Below are 21727 nucleotides of genomic sequence, written 5' to 3' on the forward strand. Positions count from 1 at the left end.
GTTCGGGTTCTATCCCGAATTCCATGAAGACATAAGGAGTAAGATATGATAATGTAAAATCGGGATCTATAAGAGAATACATATCATGAGATTGAACGGTCAATATACATGTGACATTGGAGAAGACTCTGAACTCTAGTGGCCCATCATAACATAGAATCTACTGGGTCCTCTTGAACCCTGAGCACCACCTCTGGTTGTACCACTCCCTACAGGTGCTAGAGTACCCCGAGATGGGGGAGGTGTTGTAGAAGTAGTAGCCGTTGAACTGGCCGGCTACTCCATACCACTACTAGCATTATGACGGGATGATGGGCACTCCCTCTTAATATGGCCCCGAAAACCGCATCCGTAGGATACACCTAAGCCTAGGCGGTAAATTCCTGGATGCTTCTTCCCACACTTAGAACATAAGGGCCTTTATTGCGGCTGAAAATTCTCGCTTGACTGAACCTGCTGACAAGATCCCTTGTTGCCTTGATCAAGACTAACACGGCGCCACTACTGCTGACTGAGCCTTGATGGTGGTGTACTAGCTGAAGTTTGAGCAATTGACTGTGGCGGTCCGGATGACCCTCTCCTGAAAAATATCTTTCCACCTCCACCACTAAAAGAACCACTAAAATTACTTGCGGATGGGGCCTTTTTGGTGTTGTCTCGCTCCATCATGCTTCTTAGCTTCCGCGTTTCCGTTACCTGAGCAAATGCCACCATTTTTTCATAATTCATATCAGAATTCAAGTCAGCGGTAGTAGCCTCATGAATAACTAGAGGACTAAGATCTCGCACAAACCTGCATACCCTAGCCTCAATAGTGGGAAACATGTAGAGAGCATATCTTGAAAGATCTACAAACTTCAGTTGGTAATCCCATACGCTTGGGTTTCCTTCCTTCAAATTCTCAAACTTAGCGGTACGGACTACCCTAGTCTTAACAGGGAAGAAATGATCGATAAAGGCCTTCGTGAACTCACTCTCATTTGTCGAAGGATCACCTTCTTCGTGGGACTCTTCCCACAACTCGTACCAAGTATACACAACTTCATTCGGGTGATAAGAGGCTAATTCCACTACTTCTATCTCAGTAGCATTCATAACACGAATTGTGTTGTGTATTTCATCAATAAACTCTGTGGGTCCTCCTCGGGATTAGTTCCCGTGAATGGCGAAGGATCCAACTAGAGGAATCTGTTCTCGCTGGAACTATCTGAATACCCTTGGTGACTGGAGGAAGTAGATGTAGCATTCAGTCTCTGAGCTGGGGAGGCCACTATTTGAGTCAACAATTAGATGGTTCCCCCAAGGTTTCCATCAGAAACACTAGGACTAGTGGATGAAGGCGGAGTTGGAGCTGGAGTATCAGTTGGAGGAGGCATTTGCACATCCTCAGTCGGAATCTCAGTAGGGTTACCACCCGTAAGGAGGTGTTGTAGTTGGGGGAGTGCCTTCACCTCTTGTGTGCTCATTCGCAACATCAGGCACAACTTTAGATGCCACTCTTGGGGTGGCATTTGTCCTTTGACTACTCTTCGCCTTCTTCCTATGCGCTATGTATTGAAACTTTGAACAATGCACAAGTTAAATGGATAATAATCAAGCTCTATCGCACGATCTAAAGTGTCAAACAAGGGTCACATTCCTAAATACCCAGTTAGCCTCCTAATTGTAGATGCGACCTATTTCACACCGATAAGAAGGACTCTACTAGACATGACTCTGATAATCTAGGACACTTTAAAACCTTAGGTTCTGGTACTAAGTTTGTCACACCCCGAGCTAGGGGAGCGAGAACGGCGCTCAAGTGAGGTGACCCAGTAAAGAAAGCCTACTTGGTGTCTCCTATCTACCCTTATCCATGAATGACTTACGAAGGAATAACATTTTATGATCAACTGAGAAGATGGGAATGTGCAATACTGATTTTCATTCATTATTGAGTTCATCGATAGATAACAAAATGATACATGTCCATGACTTTTAAGTGGAAGTAAATGATAAAATAACACTAATAGTTCCCCCATACATACATAACTCATAGTGTGTCTATGGAGCCTCTAAACTAACGTGAGAAAATTATGGAAGTGCCGGTGACAAGGCCCCAGCTATACCTCAAAATAATATACAATATTAGATACAATATAAGGGCCCAATTTAGAGAAAGGCTCACCAAAATCAGCTGGAGGGAGAGTGAGCTCCTATAATCCGCTGAGGTATCACCTCCATCCATTAAAGATGCAGCGTCCCCGAAAAAAAAAGAGATGTTAGTGCATATGGAATAGAACTACTATATAAAGCTAAGTGCCCCCACATGGAATGGAATACCAAAATAAGGAGAGGAAAACATGGAGGTAGTGAGAAAATCCATGGTACATAAAATGCCAAGTTAAAACATGAGAAGAAAGTGTACATAAGTAAAATCTTCTAACTGAGTATTTACATTTTTAGTTGAGATATCATTAGTTACCGACATAATAACAAATTACCACTATTTGCGCGGTATTGCATCCGATCTCGACCCGAACAGCTAAGTCGTCTCACCACAATGCCGTTTGGATCGACGTGTCTATGCTAGAAATACAATATATCATCCCAATATTGGGGCATAATCTCATCATGGTGCAAAAGGGGACCAGTCCTCAATCGATCCTACACAAGAATTTGTAGTTTCGAATAAAATCCTACGCCATTTCGATTAGATAACAACACTCCCAAAACAATTTTATTCAAAAGCATTTCATAAAATCCTTTTTCTTTTCATTTGTCCCTTGGGACATAATCATCATTCTAATTTTGGTAAAATGGTCACATTTCATTTTCATACCCTTGCCATTGCTTATCATAAGACATTGGAGATATTTCTAAAGCTTGAAACATTTAATAATTTTCCAAATGGAAAGCGTAGTGATTTCTACTGAAAACATGAATTCAACTCATAAGTATTTGATAAATCGATCGTAACTGAAATATTTTTCAACGGAGAATATAATGATGTCAACTGAAACATGTCTTGAGTACATGAGCATTAAATAAATAATTTGTTTGAGGCAATTCATGGCAAAGGAGTAGGAATTAGAACAAATAATATTTAGAATATATGAGAAGTTCATGGAATCTAATTCTATGGAAGGAGTTTATCAATACATATCTTAATCGAGCTTTCCTTAGGATCCCCATGATGTTCCTCTACTCGAAATACTTCAATCTACATCAACATAATTCAATTAAATCATTATTAGTAGGGATTCTCATATTTTAGGTCATTTAGGTATTTCATCAAATACTTATTGTGCATACTTGTTCATCACTTCCTACAATGTGATTTCTTCATCGCACAATCAACTTCCATATCAACAATTTATCTACCACCATCCTCAGGAAACTAAAAAACCTCCATTAGCACATACATGCCCAACTATTCATTCCTAACACAAAAATCACATATCATATTCTTCACATACACCCAAATTTGAGATAGAGGGCTCATGACTTTCAATCATCGTCCCATAAGCCCCAACACCAAAATCTTACTTATAAACTCATTATTGAATATTGAAATGTGAGATAAGGGATGAAATCTTACCTTGTCAGTAGAAGCTCTAGTGAGTTCTACCCGTAAATCTTCAAGCAATGGGCAAGAATTATAGTATAGGATTAGGAATTTCCAAACCCTCCAAGTCCTTCTAAAATAACCCCTTAGAAATTTTTATTAAAATAGAATCGAGTTAGAAATTTCCAAAAAAAAAAACAATACCCCTCCAAGTCAAGGTTGCAATTGCGGAATGGATCGTGAAATGGTCCTCTAGGTTTGAATTGAATTGGATAGATCTGTTGCCGATCTGCGGTATGCATAATGGTTCTGTGGTCCGCACATTGGATCGTAAAATCTCCCTAAAACTTTCCCAAATGTCCTCACCAATTCTGTGATGGCTATGCGATCCTCGAAACATCTATACGGTCAACATAACCCTCCGTGAAATATCCCTCATATTCTAGTTTGCTTCAGCCCCAATCTGCGATGATTCTTTGGGCAGCGGAACTGATTCGCGGTCTACATAACTGATAGCATAATCGCCCTATATGCCAATTCTTTTACCCACTTCGCGATGCATTACACAGTCCATAAATTTGTACCGCGGCTCGTAAGTGCTCGTAAGTCCTTTACGGGGCCTTACACTTCAAACGTTGGTTGCTTTGACCTAGTGCATTAGACCTCCATGGTCCTTGGTTGGACTCTTGGTAATTATGTCAGGAACCCCCACCTTGAGAGTTGTAGACAAAGTTAGCTTCTTCATTATGAAATTAGTAGCATTCTTGATCATATGATTGCCCTTCTTGAAAGCTTTGCTTAAAGTTTGTGCCCTCTACTGCATTCACCTATTTGGTCCCGTTCACATAAGATGGTAGTGATGATGGATATTTGAGTTGCCAAGTTGGCTATTGCATTGTTCCTTTCTTCCTCTTTCTTGATTGCCTTGTCAGACAAGCCTTTTAATGAGTTTCCACTCGCAAACTCACTAGCTATAGTGTGCCAAGCGTCGTTCGTCTTTGTCATTTTATCCAAGAGCTTACAAACTTCCAAGAAAGGCTTTTCCATGATTGGTCCGCCAGCCAAAATGTTTGCCACCGACTTATTGACCGAGTTTAGTGCTAGATAGAAAGTTTGTAAGAGAATCGAGACACTCTAAAAAGGGTCACTAAACCCAAGCTTTTATATTCACACCCTTTCACATAAGGGTCATTTTACGAGTTCCTCCGGCACGCAACACAAAGGACCCACAACCCTAGCTAAAGTATTTAGCTAGACATTGAAGAACAAGAAAAGAAGAAATATAGGATGCAACTTCTCGACTCGGATTTGATTATTATTCATGATTCCATCCTTCAATTTGAAATTTTATTAGTGAATCTAAGTGAGAAAAATTAGGGATTTTGTCAAAGCTTTTCTAAAAAGAAAAATGGAGATTTGAATCCCGATTTAGAGTCAGCTTTGGATAAACCTTGTATATTTGAACTCGTATTCGAATGAGTAGTTGGGATTTATGACTTTTGTCGGGTTCTGGGATACGGGCCCGAGTTAAATTTTTTGTTTACTCTTTGATATTTGATAAAGATCTGAGCTTTATTACTTGGAATCGATTTCTATAGCCATTTTTGATGTTATTGAGTTATTTTTTCATAGATTTGACCGGTTTGGAGCTTGACTCGAGAGGCAAAGGATTTTTAGAGTATTGATTTGGCTTGTTTGAGGTGAGTATCTTACTAACCTTTTATTGGGGAATATCTCTTAGGAATTGGCCTTAATTGTTTATTCGTGTTATGTGAAAAGCGACGTGTACACGAGGTGACGAACGCGTACACGGGTGCTATGTTTGGCTTATGACCGGATTAGACCTTAGGCTATTAATATGCCTTAATTTGATGATGTAATTTATATGAAACATGAATAAATCACTTTGTGACTACATGATCATGATCGCTATGTTTGATTTTGCCATAGTCATGCTTTATGTGTTGAACAACCCATCCGTATTATTCTGTTATTGTCAAGTCCTTATGCACTTTGTTGATAAGTTATGAGTTTATATCTTTGACGAAACTTTGGTATTATTATTTTGTGATAATTGTGGCACATGTAGACATGTTGAGCAGATTTATTGGGGGTGTCAGATTGAGATCTTTGTCGTGCAATTATGATTATTATTGTGCGCGTGGGGCGAAATATGGGTAGTATTTTCTTGTGTTTCTCACGTCGCGAAATAAGGGTGGTGATATGCGCATGTAGAGAAATAAAGAGAGAATTTTATTGCTATGTGGACATGCATCAAAATAAAGGTGGAATTGTTGATGATGTTATGTGATGATTTGGGAGTGTCTTTCTTGATGTTTCTTATGTGTTGCAACGGGGTTGATATTCTAATCATTTGCATTTTTTTTAAAACTATGTCTTGTATTTTGAATGAGTTGTTAGTTAAATTTAATATGCTATCACATGCCCCCACTCTTATTTGATGATTTGTTGGCAAAGGTGTATTCTTCTATGCTGAGTTGTTATCATATATTCTAACAAGATTGTTGATGTTATTTTCCATTTCATATTATGTTGTCAGTTATTCATATATTGTACATGTTATTTGACTAGTGAGTATCATATGACTTGAACTTCGTCACTACTTTACCGAGGTTAGTCTTGATACTTACTGAGTACCGATCATGGTGTACTCATACTGCACTTCTGTATATTTTGTGCATATCCAGGTGTTGAAGGTAGTGGATCTTGAGAGTGAGAGCTTGGATCGAACATGAGAATTCAAGGAAGAGTTGCACGCTGTTGCAGTCCCTTGGAGACTCATCCATTAAGTTGATACTGTTAATTTTACTTTAGGAATTGTATTTGAGTATTCTGTATGTATTCAGTTAGAGTTCATGATTTTGTATTACCTAGTTTTTGAAAAAAGTATTGAGTATAGCCATTTCGGCTTGTGTTAACTTTATTTTCACTTTTATAAACTCTATCTTATTATATCATATTTTATTAATTTAATATTGTTAAGTGATAGGCTTACCTAGTCTTATACACTAGATACCATCATGACCCCTATGGTGGTATTTTGGGTCGTGACATCTCCCAAAGCTGATATTGGTATCACACCCTAGCAATCACCCATTTCGGCAACACCTGGATCTGTGCATAAAGGGCAGAATGTAGTATGAGTACAACCGACCCCATGTACAAAATAAGTAATAAGCCTAACATTGTGCTGCAACAAGTGGCGAGCTTGGCCAGGTCTAAGTATTCAATACCAGTAGCCAATAACAACAATAATAGTATAATAACGACAAAAGAAAAGATAGCTTAAATAATATCAAGTTCGACCTTTTCACAATAAGAATGAAATAAGCACGCTTTTCAAGAATATCAGTTAAGGCATAAATTCTTCCACAAATATCACCTAATATGTGTTTCCAAGTGCATCACATCAAGTAGAGACATCAAGTATAACACATCTCAGCACATGTGTTGTGCCTGGCTCAATTTCCCTTCAATCATAACGTACAACAACACTCAACACTATAGGGGTGCCTGACCTTTCTTACCAAGCACATATATAACCCATGTGCCTACACCCAGAAGTTATTACCTGACTCCGAAGAGGGGGTCCTTGCCCAAGTGCTGATCAGATCTAAGTCAACGATCAATATCACTTTGCCCAATATGGGGCCTGGCGCACGCGTCACCTAATAATCTATACCACTCAGCCCAATATGGAGCCCGACGTACGCTTCACCTCATTATCAATATCAAATCGGCTGTATGGCCCAAGATGAGTCATAAACCACTCAAGACTCAACTATTCATATCTCACAGTACTCAGCTCAAACCATGTCACACATATAAGGCATCAATAGCATATGAAATAACATAGAAAGAATATACAGAGGCAGAGATATAATACGCGGATATAACATCATGACTGAGAATATAACTACAATTAAGGCAAATAGTTCAATATAGCAAAAATAGCCTTATCATATCTCAAATAGATAAAAATAGCCTTATCATATCTCAAATAGATAAGCACATAGCCTAGACATGATTCCTAACATGAATAGTAGCTCAAGTAGTTATACAAGTAGATAAAATATGGAAATAATGGAATGATAGCAAAATAAGGTACATAATAGCCCAAGTCTATTCGGATCGTGAATAACCCCAGTGTATGCATATACGTCTGTCACCTAGCATGTGCGTCACTCCCAACATATCTCAAAAATCATATTTAACAAGAAATTTATCCTCAAACCAAGTTTAGATAAGTTACTTACCTCAAAGCGTGTGAATCAATACTCTAAAATTCCCTTCCCCACGCGAATCGACCTCCAAACGGCTCGAATCTAATCATAAACAACTCAATAACATCAAACATGACTATAAAAATCGGTTCCAAACAATAAAGATCTGGTCTTTATAAAATTTCACAAAGACAACAAAAATTCAACCTGGGCCCACTTCCCAAACCCGGACAAAAGTCACGAATCCCGACTACCCATTTGAATAAGAGTCCCAATATACAAGTGTTATCTAAATTCAACTCCGAATGGGTGTTCAAATCTCATTTTTTCTGTAATGACTCGGCCGGTCGTTTTGAGAGTATTAGCCCCGAACCCCTATTTATTGCTCCCTCTATTTCATTTTGTGGTTACATAACTTGCTAGGAGGATTTGTTTTTGGTTTCGGAGTGAAATGGAACACATAGTCTCTAAAATGGAAGTTTAAGTCGTAGGAATCGATCGTAGTTTGAATCGTGTGAAGAGGAATCTAGAATGGAATTTCAATGGATTCTATGGCTCCGTAGGGTGATTTTTGTCTTAGGAGCATGTTCGGATGTTTAATTGGGGGTACGTAGGTCATTTTAGCGTCACTTTACGAAAATTGGAAAATTTGATAATTTTTTGAAAGTTTGATCGGGAGTGAATTTTTTAATATCGGGGTCGGATTCCGATTCTGGAAGTTGGAGTAAGTCTGTAATGTCAATTATGACTTGTTTGCAAAATTTGAGGTCAATCGAACTTGATTTGATTAGTTTCGGCGTCGGAGATAGACGTTTGAAGTTTTAAAGTTCATTAGGCTTGAATCGATGTGCAATTCATGCTAAAATTAGCATTGTTTGATGTGATCTAAAGGCTCGACAAAGTCCGTATGACGTTTGAGGACTTGTTGGTAAGTTTGATAGAGGTCTCGGGGGCCTCGGGGTGGATTTCGGATGGTTAACGGATCAAATTTGGACTTGTGAGATTGGCTGAAGGCACCAGCTATGGTGTAATCGCACCTGCGCAAGCGAGCCCGCAGAAGAGGCATGTTGATCGCAGAAGCGGGCTGGAGTAGTGTGAGTAGAGGTCACAGATGCGAGGAAAATTCCGCATCTGCGAGACCGCAGATGCGGACAAGGAGGTCACAGGTGTGCTGGAGCCGCAGAAGCGGACTGCTTCTCGCAGAAGGGAGTTCGCAGAAGCGGATAGGAGATCGCAGAAATGGAGGCAAGGCAGCCTCGGCAAAACTGGAGAAGCGGTGCTTTTTTCGCAAAAGCGGGATCGCAAGTGTGGTCAAGTGATCCACATAAATGATAACACTGGGCAGACTCTATTAATTCAAGGGTTCGGGATTTTTATCATTATTGGATATTTTGAGCCCGGGCTTGGCGATGTTTTTTGAGAGTATTTTCAAGGGATTTCTTGAGGTAAGTCTCTTGTACTTATTTATGATCAATAACCTTGTTTCCCAATGGATTTTCCCACATAGTTAGTGTGTATTTAAGGTGGAAATTGAGAGGTTGAGGCTAGGAATTTGGAGAGTTTAATTTGAGGATTTGAGCGGTGATTTAGTGTCGGATTTTGGTACAAATGGTATGGTTGGATTCGTGGTCGAATGAGTGTTCATAATTTGTGACTTTTGCCCAATCCCGAGACGTGGGCCGGGTCGACTTTTTGGGCCGAATTTTCAATTCTTTGCTTAAGCCATAGTTTCATTATTTAAATTAGTTTCTTGTAGTTATATTTATAGTATGAAACTGTTTTGGCTAGATTCGAGCCGATCGGAGTTGGAAAGTCGAGGGAAAGGCATCCTTGTCAATTGATTGAGCGAGATTTGAGGTAAGTGACTTGTCTAACCTTGTATGGGGGAAATCCCCTTAGGATTTGGTAGTATTGTAATAATTTGAGATATGTGAGGGTCGTGTATGCAAGGTGACGAGAGCATACAAGGGCTAAATGTAAAAATTTCGGTTCTTGCTGAGTGGTCTTCTTTTAAATTCCTTAACTAAGTTGCCTTAGCATATGTAGTGATCATGATTAGGCTAGTATCACATGCCTATGTGCCTTAATTCTTACTTGCAATTTGTGCAACATGCTTAGTTGAATTACCTGTTTCCCTTGATTTGAATTAAATCTTTAACTGTAAAGATTTCTTGCTGTAAATTCGTTGTTCCTTCGGTTCGGTTATCTCCTGCATATTTACTTTGGGACTACGAGGCGGTACCTCAGGATAACCCCTGTCTTGCATATTTACTTTGGGACTATGAGGCGGTACCTCGGGATAACCCCTTGTCTTGCATATTTACTTTGGAACTATGAGGGGTTTACTCGGGAGATCCGCCTCTCTTGCATATTTACTTTGGGACTACGAGGCAGTTCCTCGGGAGATCTCTCTATCTTGCATATTTACTTTGGGACTACGATGCAGTACCTCGGGAGATCTCCAAATCATGCATATTTACATTTGGGACTACGAGACGGTACCTTAGGAATGCCCCTGTTGTTTAGCTCTATTTGTTGTGCTGTTATTTTCTAAAGTTTCTTGTTGTTTAAATTCTCAGTCATTTCAAATATTATTATATCTTCTGCCTTACTTTTCTTTTAAACCAGTAGGGCCCTGACCTGACCTCATCACTACTCTACCGAGGTTAGGCTTGGCGCTTACTGGGTACCGTTGTGGTGTACTCATACTACACTTATGCACATCATTTTGTGCAAATCTAGGTTTTTCCTACCATACCAGATACCAGTGAGTTGGACCGCACATGAAGACTTCAAGGTATATCTGTCAGCGTCCGTTGACCTTGGAGTCCCCCTCTACCCTTATTATATTGTTTCCCTTATTCTCTTTAGACATAATATATAGAGACACTTGGTATTGTTTTTTTAGAAGCTTGTAACTTATTTCTACCGGATTTTGGGAGTTGTAATTATTAAATCATAGTTTGTATTTATATATCATGTGTTGCGTTTGGAGTTCAGTTTATTATTCAGTTATTCCGCAAATTATTAGGCTTACCTAGTCTTAGAGACTAGGTGCCATCACGACATCCTACAGAGGGAAATTGCGGTCTTGACAAGTTGGTATCAGAGCACTAGGTTCATAGGTGTTATGAGTCACAAACAGGTTTAGTAGAGTCTCGCGGATTGGTACGGAGATGTCTGTACTTATCTTCGAGAGGCTATGGAATTGTTAGGAAAAGCTTCACTTCTTTGATTCCTTATCGTGCGAGATTTTGGTTTCGGATTCTAAATTTTTGTCTTTCTATTCTCTTACAGATGGTGAGGAAACGTACAGCTGGATCAGATGACCAGACACCTGTGCCCCTTGCTAGAGCCGCGAGAGTTCGGGGTCGGGGTAGAGGCCGAGAACGTCCATGTGGTACAGCCAGAGCACCCGCATGAGCTGCTACAGAGGAGCCACCAGTAGCTCCAGTTAGAGTGCAGGCACCTCAGACGCGTGTTACTGCACCAGCCCTCTAGGAGACTCTAGCCCAGTTTTTGAGCATGCTCAGCATCTTGGCTCAGGTAGGGTTGATACCACTTGCTCCTGCAATATCTCAGGCCGGGGGAGGAGCACAGACTCCCTTCGTCGGTACACCAGAGCAGCGAGTTCAGGTCGACCAGGTTCCATAGATTATACGGATATAGCCGAAAGCCCTAGTTCAGCCTGAGGTTAGGGCAGGAGCTTCTGAGGCGGAGTAGCTCGGGCTCTATAGGTATAAGAAGTACCACCCTTCTACTTTCAGTGGCTTGGCGTCAAAGGATGCCCAGGGTTTTCTTGAGGAGTGCCACCGTATTGTCCATACTATGGGTGTTACGGAGACTATTGGGGTTTCTTTCACTACGTTCCAGCTTAGAGGTGCGGCCTATCAGTGGTGGCGCACATACGAGTTGGATAGTCCGGCTGAGGCAGCTTCACTCACTTGGACTCAGTTCTCAGATATGTTCTTGAGGGAGTATGTTCCCCAGAGTCTCAAAACTTCTTGCCGCATAGAGTTTGAGCAGTTACGCCAGGGTTCTATGATCGTGTTAGATTATGCGGTCCGATTCAGTGATTTGGCTAGGCATGCACTAGCCTTGGTTGCTACTGTTTGAGAGAGGGTTCATCGGTTTATTAAGGGGCTCAACCACAGTATTAGATTGAGCATGGCCAGAAAGTTGGACATGGATATTGCATACCCGCAGGTAGTAGGGATTGCTAGGCGGTTAGAGGGTATGTTGACTTGGGATAGAGAGGATAGAGAGGCCAAAAGGTCTCGAGAGTCTGGAACTTATAGTGGTACTCGTGCCCCAGCGGTAGCTCGTCAAGGCAGGGGTTATATGGGTCGCCCTATTCATTCAACACTTCCAGCTGCTAGCGGTGCTCCGACCACTACTGCGCCCATGTATCCTTATTATTCACCGACAGTGTCTAGTGTGCCTCCTGTACGGGGTGCTTTTAGTGGTCAGTCCATACGATCAGGCCCGAGCCAGTAGCAGTAGCCACATCCCCCGACAGCTTGTTTTGATTGTGGTGACACTCGTCATGTGGTGAGGGATTGCCCCGAATTTAGGAGGGGTGCACCTCTACAGATTTCTCAGGCACCGCGTGCTCCACCAGTTCCTCAGCCTATGCTTACAACACCAACTACCACCCCTCTTGCACAGCCAGCTAGAGGTGGAGGTCAGATAGGTAGAGGTCGCCCTAGAGAGAAAGGTCAGGCCAGATATCATGCCCTTCCTTCTAGGACATAGGCAGTTGCATCAGATTCTATTATCACAGGTATTGTTCCGGTCTGTCATAGAGATGCATCAGTCTTATTTGATCCAGGCTCCACTTATTCCTATATGTCATCTTATTTTGTCCCGTATTTGGGTGTATCCTGTGATTCTCTTAGTTCACCTGTTTATGTATTTGCACCAGTGGGTGCTTCTATTATTGTTGACCGTGTGTATCAGTCGTGTTTGATTATTCTTAGTGGTTTTGAGACTAGAGCCGATTTATTATTGCTCAGCTTAGTGGATTTCGATATTATTTTGGGCATGGACTGGTTGTCGCCCTATCACGCTATCCTTGATTGTCATTCCAAGATGGTAATGTTGGCTATGCCAGGTCTACTGCGGCTAGAATGGAGAGGTACCTTAGATCGTGTTCCTAGCAGGGTTGTCTCATTTCTTAAACCTCAGTGAATGGCTGAGAAGGGGTATGATGAGTATCTAGCCTATGTGAGGGATGTTAGTATTGATACTTCTACTGTCGAGTCTGTTCTAGTAGTGAGGGACTATTCAGATGTATTCCCGGAGGATCTTTCGGGCATGCAGCCCGACAAGGATATTGACTTTGGAATTGATTTGTTATCGGGCACTCAGCCCATTTTTATTCCACCTTATCGTATGGCCCCAACAGAGTTAAAATAATTAAAGGAACAATTGCAAGAGTTGCTCAATAAGGGCTTCATTCGACCCAGTGTGTCGCCTTGGGGTGCTCCTGTCTTATTTGTGAAGAAGAAGGATGGTTCTATGCGAATGTGTATCGACTATCGCTAGTTAAACAAGGTTACAGTTAAGAACATGTAACCACTGCCACGTATTGATGACCTATTTTTTCAGCTTCAGGGTGCCAGAGTGTTCAAGATCGACTTGCATTCTGGCTATCATCAGTTGAAGATTCGGGAGCCAGATATCCCGAAGACTGCTTTCAGGACTCGATATGGTCATTACGAGTTCCTTGTGATGTCTTTTGGGCTGACCAATGCCCAAGCAGCATTCATGCACTTGATGAACAGTGTATTTCAGCCCTATCTTGACTCCTTCATCATTGTGTTTATTGATGACATTCTGGTGTACTCCCAGAATCGGGAGGATCGTGAGCAACACCTGAGGACTGTGCTTCAGACCTTGAAAGAGAAGAAGTTATATGCAACATTTTCGAAGTGTGAATTATGGCTAGATTCAGTGGCATTTTTGGGTCATGGACTATCGAGTGAGGGGATCAAGGTAGACCTGAAGAAGATTGAAGCAGTGCAGAGTTGGCCTAGACTGTCCTCATCTATGAAGATCCGGAGTTTTCTTGGCTTGACGGGGTATTGCATTCGATTTGTAGAGGGCTTCTCGTCTATTGCATCACCTATGACTAGATTGACCTAGAAGGGTGCTCCGTTTAGGTGGACCAAGGATTGTGTGGAAAGCTTTCAAAAGCTCAAGACTGCTTTGACTACAACCCCAGTGTTAGTGTTGCCTACTGGATTGGGGTCCTATACGATGTATTATGATGCGTCGCGCATTGTTCTCGGCGCGGTGTTGATGCAGGATGGTATGGTGATTGCCTACGCATCTAGGCAGTTGAAGGTGCATGAGAAGAATTATCCTGTCCACGACCTTATGTTAGCAGCTATTGTTCATGCCTTGAAGATCTGGCGGCACTATTTGTATGGTGTCCCTTGTGAGGTTTTCACTGATCACCGGAGTCTGCAACATCTTTTTAAACAGAAGGATCGTAACTTGCGGCAGCAGAGATGGTTAGAGATGCTTAAGGATTATGACATCACCATTCTCTATCATCCCGGGAAGGCCAATGTGGTGGCAGATGCCTTGAGTCATAACGCGGAGAGTTTGGGTAGTTTAGCATATCTACCAATAGCAGAGAGGCATTTAGCCTTGGATGTCCAGGTCTTAGCCAACCAACTTGTCAGATTGGATATTTTAAAGCCGAGCAGAGTTTTGGCTTGTGTGGTTTCTTAGACTTCTCTTTATGATAGTGTCAGAAAGCGTCGGTATGATGACCCCCATCTGTTTGTCCTTAAGGACACGGTTAAACACGTTGATGCCAAGGAAGCAACTCTTAGAGATGACAGTGTATTACTGATGCAGGGAAGGCTATGTGTGTCTAATGTAGATGGTTTGCGTGAGTTGATTCTCTAGGAGGCTCACAGCTCGCGGTACTCCATTCATCCAAGTGCCATGAAGATGTATCAGGATTTGAGGCAGCATTATTAGTGGAGGCGAGTGAAGAAGGACATAGTGGAATATGTAGCTCGTTGCCTAAATTGTCAGCAGGTGAAGTATGAGCATCAGCGGCCCGGTGTATTACTTCAGAAGCTAGAGATTCCAGAGTGGAAATGGGAGCAGATCACTATGGATTTCGTTGTTGGACTCCCGCGTACTCATAGGAAGTTCGATGCAGTTTGGGTGATTGTGGATAGATTGACCAAGTCAGCTCATTTCATTCCTGTGGTTACTACTTATTCGCGAGATTGTCAGGCTTCATGGGGTGCCAGTATATATCATCTCTGGCTGGGGTACGCAGTTTACATCACAATTCTGGAGAGTCGTACAGCGTGAGTTGGGTACTCGTGTGGAGTTGAGTATAGTATTTCACCCTCATACGAATGAACAGTCTGAGCGCACTATTCAGATATTGGAGGATATGCTTCGTGCATGTGTGATGGACTTTGGGGGTTCTTGGGATCAGTTCTTGCCACTTGCATAGTTTGCCTACAACAGCAGTTAGCAGTCGAGCATTCAGATGGTCCCATATGAGGCTTTGTATGGTAGACGATGTTGGTCTCAAGTGGGTTGGTTCGAGTCAGGCGAGGCTACGCTATTGGGTACATACTTGGTTCAGGATGCCTTGGAGAATGTTAAATAGATTTAGGATCGACTTCGTACAGTCCAGTCTAGGAAGAAGAGTTATGTGGATCGGAAGGTTCGCGGCATTGCATACATGGTTGGGGAGCGGGTTTTGCTTCGGGTTTCTCCCATGAAGGGTGTTATGAGGTTCGAAAAGTAGAACAAGTTGAGCCCTAGGTATATCGGGCCTTTTGAGATTCTTGAGAGGGTTTGAGAGGTGACTTATAGACTTCCACTACCAACTAGTCTCTCTACAGTTCATCCAGTTTTCCATGTTTCCATACTCCTGAAGTATCACGGTGATCCGTATCATATGTTAGACTTCAGCTCAGTCCAGTTGGACAAGGATCTATCTTATGTCAAGGAGCCAGTAGTCATTTTGGACAGGCAGGTTCAAAAATTGAGGTCAAAGAAGCGTCTGCAAAGGTTCAATGGAGGGGTAATCCGGTCGAGAAGGCGACTTAGGAGACTAAGCATGATATGCGCAGCAGTTACCCTCATCTTTTGACCACTTCAGGTATATCTCTATACTCGTTCAAGGATGAATGTATATTTTAAGAGGGGGAGGATGTAATGACCCGGTCGATCGTTTTGAGAGTATTAGCCCTGAACCCCTATTTATTGCTCCCTCTATTTCATTTTGTGGTTATGTAATTTGCCGAGAGGATTTATTTTTGGTTTCGGAGTGAAAAGAGACACATAGTCCCTAAAATGGAAGTTTAAGTCGTAGGAATCAACCGTAGTTTAAATCATGTGAAGACGACTCCGGAATGAAGTTTCAGCGGTTCCTATAGCTCCGTAGGGTGATTTTGGTATTAGAAGCCTGTTCGGATGTTGAATTAGAGGTCCGAAGGTCATTTTAGCGTCAATTGGCGAAAGTTGGAAAATTGGATGATTATTGGAAAGTTTGAATGGGAGTGTACTTTTTGATATCGGGGTCAGATTCCAATTTCAGAAGTCGGAGTAGGTTCGTAATGTCAATTATGACTTGTGTGCAAAATCTGAGGTCAATCGGACTTGATTTGATAGGTTTCGGCGTCGGAGGTAGAAGTTTGAAGTTTTAAAGTTCATTAGGCTTGAATCGATGTGCAATTCATGATTTTAGCATTGTTTGATGTGATCTAAAGGCTCGACTAAGTCCGTATGACGTTTTAGTGCTTGTTGGTAAATTTGGTTGAGGTCCTAGGGATCTTGGGTGGATTTCGGATGGTTAACGGAGCAAATTTTGACTTGTGAGAATGGTTGAAGGCACCAGCTCTGGTGTAATTGCACATGCGCAAGATTGACTGCATGTGCGAGCCCACAGAAGTGGCACGTTGATCGCAGAAGTGGGCTGGAGCAGTGTGGGTAGAGGTCGCATATGGGAGGTAAATTCCGCATCTGCGACACCGCAGATGCGGACAAGGAGGTCGCAGGTGCGCTGGAGCCATAGAAGCGGACTACTTCTCGCAGAAACTAGTCCGCAGAAGCACATAGGAGATCGCAGAAATTGAGGCAAAGCAGCCTGGGAAAAATCGCAGAAGCAGTGCTTTTTTCGCAAAAGCGGGACCGCAAATGCGGTCAACTGATCCGCAGAAGCAAAAACACTAGGCAGGCTCTATTAATTCAAGGGTTCCGAATTTTTATCATTATTGGACATTTTGAGCTCGGGTTTTGGGACTTTTATCATTATTGATAGTTTTGAGGGATTTCTTGAGGAAAGTCTCTTGTACTTATTTTTGATCAATAACCTTGTTTCCCCATTGATTTTCCCACCTAGTTAGTCTGTATTTAAGGTGGAAATTGGGAGTTTGAGACTAGGGATTTTGAGAGTTTAATTTGAGGTGTTGAGTGGCGATTTGGTGTCGTATTTTGGTAAAAATGGTCAGGCTGGACTCGTGGTCGAATGGGTGTTTGAAATTTGTGACTTTTACCCGATTCCGAGACATGGACACGGGTCGACATTTTGGGCCGAATTTTCAATTCTTTGCTTAAGTCGTAGTTTCATTATTTAAATTAGTTTCTTGTAGTTATATTTATAGTATGAAATTATTTTGGCTAGATTCGAGCCGATCAGAGTTGGAAAGTCGAGGGAAAGGCATCCTTATCGATTGATTGAGCGACATTTGAGGTAAGTGACTTGTCTAACATTGTGTGGGGGAAATCCCCTTAGGATTTGGTATTGTTATAACAATTTGTGATTTGTGAGCGTCGTGTACGCGAGGTGACGAGTGCGTACACGGGCTAATTGTGGAAATTTTGGTTCTTGCTGAGTTGTCTTCTTTTAAATTCCTTAACTAAGTTGCCTTAGCATATGTTGTGATCTTGATTAGCCTAGTATCTCATGTCTACGTGCCTTAACTCTTACTTGCAATTTGTGCAACATGCTTAGTTGAATTACCTTCTTCCACTGATTTGAATTAAATCTTTAACTGTAAAAATTTCTTGCTGTAAATTCGTTGTTCCTTCGATTCGATTATCTGCTGCATATTTACTTTGGGACTATGAGGCGGTACCTCGGGAGATCACCCTATCTTGCATATTTACTTTGGAACTACGAGGCGTTTACTCAGGAGATCCCCATGTCTTGCATATTTACTTTGGGACTACAAGACGTTTACTCGAGAGATCCCTCTGTCTTGCATATTTATTTGGGGACTATGAGGCTGTTCCTCGGGAGATCCCCCTATCTTGCATATTTACTTTGGGACTACGAGGCGGTACCTCGGGAGATCCCCATGTTGTGCATATTTACATTTGGGACCACGAGGCGGTACCTCGGGAGCGCCCCTGCTGTTTACCTCTATTTATTATGCTGTTATTTTTTGAAGTTTCTCGTTGTTTAAATTCTCAATCATTTAAAATATTATTATATCTTCTACCTTATTTTTCTTTTAAACCAGTAGGGCCCTAACCTGACCTCGTCACTACTCTACCGAGGCTGGGCTTGGGACTTACTGGGTACCATTGTGGTGTACTCATATTACACTTTTGTACATCTTTTTGTGCAGATCCGGGTTTTTCCCACCAGACCAGATACCAGTGAGTTGTACCTCACGTGGAGACTTCAAGGTATATCTGCCAGCGTCCGCAGACCTCAGAGTCCCCCTCTACCCTTATTTTGTTGTTTCCCTTATTCTCTTTAGACTTTACGTATAGAGACACTTAGTATTTTCTCTTAGAAGCTTGTGACTTATTTCTACGGGGTTTTGGGAGTTGTAATTCTTAAATCGCAGTTTGTATTTATATAACATGTGTTGAGTTTGGAGTTCAGTTTATTATTCAGTTATTCAGCAAATTGTTAGGCTTACCTAGTCTTAGAGGCTAGGTGCCATCACGACATCTTACGGAGGGAAATTAGGGTCGTGACATTTTCACTCTCTAAAATCATAGTCAAATTCCCCAAAATCCGACTCCGTATCGGGGTTCAAATCTTCATTTTTCACTCTCTAAAACCATAGTCAAAAACCCCAAATTTCTACTTCAAATCACATAATCTATATGTAATAATCTATAGAAAAACAAGAATATAATGTTAAAATCAAGTTAAATTCACTTACCCTCTTGCCTTGTGTGAAAAGCCTCTTCAAAAATTGCCCCTCTCCAAGTCTAGGCTCAAAATATGAAATAATGAGTCTAAGTCCCTAGATTACACAACTTATAAGTCTCCCCAGTGATACCCTTCGTGAACGCGGCCACTGCCTCGCATTTGCGAAGTTGGAACATTTCGCTGCCAGAATTAACCTTTCATGAAAGTGGCCCCCAGCCAGCAAACGCTATGCACAAAGTTCCATTGGCCTACATGAACAAGGTGGACTTCCCCCGAACGTGAAGGCCAAACACCTGACCAACCCAACCATCCTCAATCAATGCGAACACGATGCCCAGGTCGTGAAAGTGAAGACCAAGCCGCCTGTGTCGCGAACACGAAGAAGAAAATGCATTTACCGCCAATTAAGCCTCCATGATCGCGGGACCTGCTCTGCGATCGCGAAGCACACCAGACACCAGCAGTCTTCAGCAATCCAACCAAGGTCCATGTCGTCTGAAACTCACCCGAGCCACCCAGACCCCGACCAATCATACCAACAAGTCGATAATCACTACCGCGACCTATCCAAAGCATCAATACATATGCAAGATCACCACATCTACGAATCGATGATCAAATCATCAATTGAACTTTTATTAAGTTCATAAGCTTCTAACTTCCAACTAAACATTTGATTCCTTCAAACAAACTCGAAATGCAACCAAATTTTGCACACAAGTCCCAAATGACATTACAAATATATCCTAACTTCCAAAACACAGATAGCCTCAAAATTAACTCGTGGTCAAACCTATGAACTTTCCAAAGTTTCATATTTCCATCTTTCAACAATTAGAGCCAACACATCCTAGGAACCTCCAAATCCAAATTCGGACACACGATCATGTCCAAAATCATCACATGAACCTATTGGAACCATTAAATCACCAATCTGAGGTTGTTTACATAAAATTCAAACATTGGTTACCACGTATTCTAATTCATTCCAAAACCTTCTCGAAACCAAACCAATCATCTCCATAATTTACATAACAACAAATACACACACATGGATCATCAAATAGGGGAACAAGGATCAAATACGCAAAATGATTGGCCGGGTCGTTACAATATTTAAGCCTTGTTTCCCTATTTGATGCTTCATGTATGTTTGTTTGTGATTTTGTGTCTTCCACATATGGTTGGTTTGGCTTCAGAAAGGTTTGAGAGTGATTTGGGGTACTTTGTCTCATTCTGGAAGCTTAATTTGCTAGAGTTGACCAAGGTTTGACTTTTGATGAACGCCATCAGATTTGTGATTTGTTGGTTCCAACATGTTTGTATCGTGATTTTGGACTTAGATGTATGCCAATTTTTGATTTGGAGGTTCTTAGAAGGTTTTGGTTGTATTTGTCGAAAGTTAACAATTTCAAGGTTTGGAGAGTTCATAAGGTTGAACGGAGTTGACTTTGAAATTATTGGGTTCAGATTGGTGTTTCATGACTTTAGATAGGCTCATTTAATTGATTGAAACTTATGTGCAAAGTTGAGTTATGATCCAGAATGTCTAAGTGTGATTCGAATGCGTTTGGTAAAGTTAGAATGTATGAAACTTAAGAGAAAGATTTCGATCTTTGATCTTGGTCTTGATATTATTTGTGGTATTTTGAGCCCTTGGATAAGTTTGAATTAAGTAGATTTACTTTTTGGTATGATTGATGAGGTCTCAGGGCCCTCATGTGTATTTTGGGTTGGTTTTGGGTCATTTCCCTTTGTGTAGCAGATGCTAGTTTTTCCGTACGAGGCAGTGGAGCTGAGTCTCGCGATTGCGGAGAACGGAGGCTAGCAGGTGAGATTTTGCTCATCGCATTCTCAATCAAGTGTTTGAATTCGCGTAGTGTCAGGGGAAGGAGTATTGCGATCATGTGCTTGGGATAACGTTCGGGATGGTGTGGAGTCAGGCATGAAGTTTGGATTCATGTTCGCATGGGTGGTCCCGTGTTCGCATAAAAGGCCGGCCTAGTTGGGGGGGGGGGGGTATTGGCATTCACATTCGCGAAGGGGAGCTCGTATTCGGCAGAGGGTTGGATGGTTATCTTTCGTGATCATGGGGCTTTAGATACGATTGTGTAGGGTATTTTTGGGCAGCACAACTTTTGTGCTTCACGATCCTGAAGCATTGGACCCCGATCACAAAGGGCATGCCTTGGCAGATCACTTAAGTGATTTATTTCTAAATTTTGCCCATTCTCTTGTATTTGAACCCTAAACTTCGAGAGTTGGAGATTTTGAAGAGAAATTTCACTACCATATTAGAGGAATTTTAACTTGGATTTGGCTTTATATCTTGATTCCCCATGACTTTCTATACCTAAAACTTGGAATCTTAAAGTGAAATTTGGAATTTTTGTCTACAACTTAAGAGGGTACATTTTGGAGATTTGAGGGTCGATTAGGACACAGTTTCGGAATCTAATAACATATTTGGACTTGTGGGGTTATGGGTAATCAAGATTTATTTTTTTACTCAAGTTTTGATCATGTGGGCCCGGGTTGACTTATGTTGACTTTCGGGGATTTGATTAAAGAATGATACTTTATTATTTAGAATTGATTCTTATGGCTTTGTTTGAAGTTATTGAGTTATATTCAACTAAATTTGAGTTGCTTGGAGTTGGATTTGGACGGTTAGGTGGTTGTTGATTGTTTTAAGTTTTTCGGGTAGAGGTAAGTTTCTCGTTTATCCTTGTAAGAGAGAATTCCCCCCATAGGTGATCTATTTGTTACTTGTTACTC

At 41.5% G+C, this 21727-nt stretch overlaps 1 protein-coding gene across 1 annotated transcript; it reads right to left on the bottom strand.

Moving 5' to 3' along the window:
• Window positions 1–501: 501 nt before the first annotated feature.
• Window positions 502–1095, bottom strand: LOC117273641 (uncharacterized). Its single transcript, XM_033652829.1, has one exon. The coding sequence runs from the start codon at window positions 1093–1095 to the stop codon at window positions 502–504; it is 594 nt and encodes a 197-aa protein (XP_033508720.1).
• Window positions 1096–21727: the final 20632 nt, after the last annotated feature.

The sequence above is a fragment of the Nicotiana tomentosiformis genome, chromosome 7 (assembly GCF_000390325.3).
Source record: "Nicotiana tomentosiformis chromosome 7, ASM39032v3, whole genome shotgun sequence".
NCBI classification, from domain to species: Eukaryota; Viridiplantae; Streptophyta; class Magnoliopsida; order Solanales; family Solanaceae; genus Nicotiana; species Nicotiana tomentosiformis.

Bases quoted from the DNA above. Each gene is read 5' to 3' on its own strand.
- LOC117273641 (XM_033652829.1), bottom strand. From the start codon at position 1,095: ATGAATGCTACTGAGATAGAAGTAGTGGAATTAGCCTCTTATCACCCG.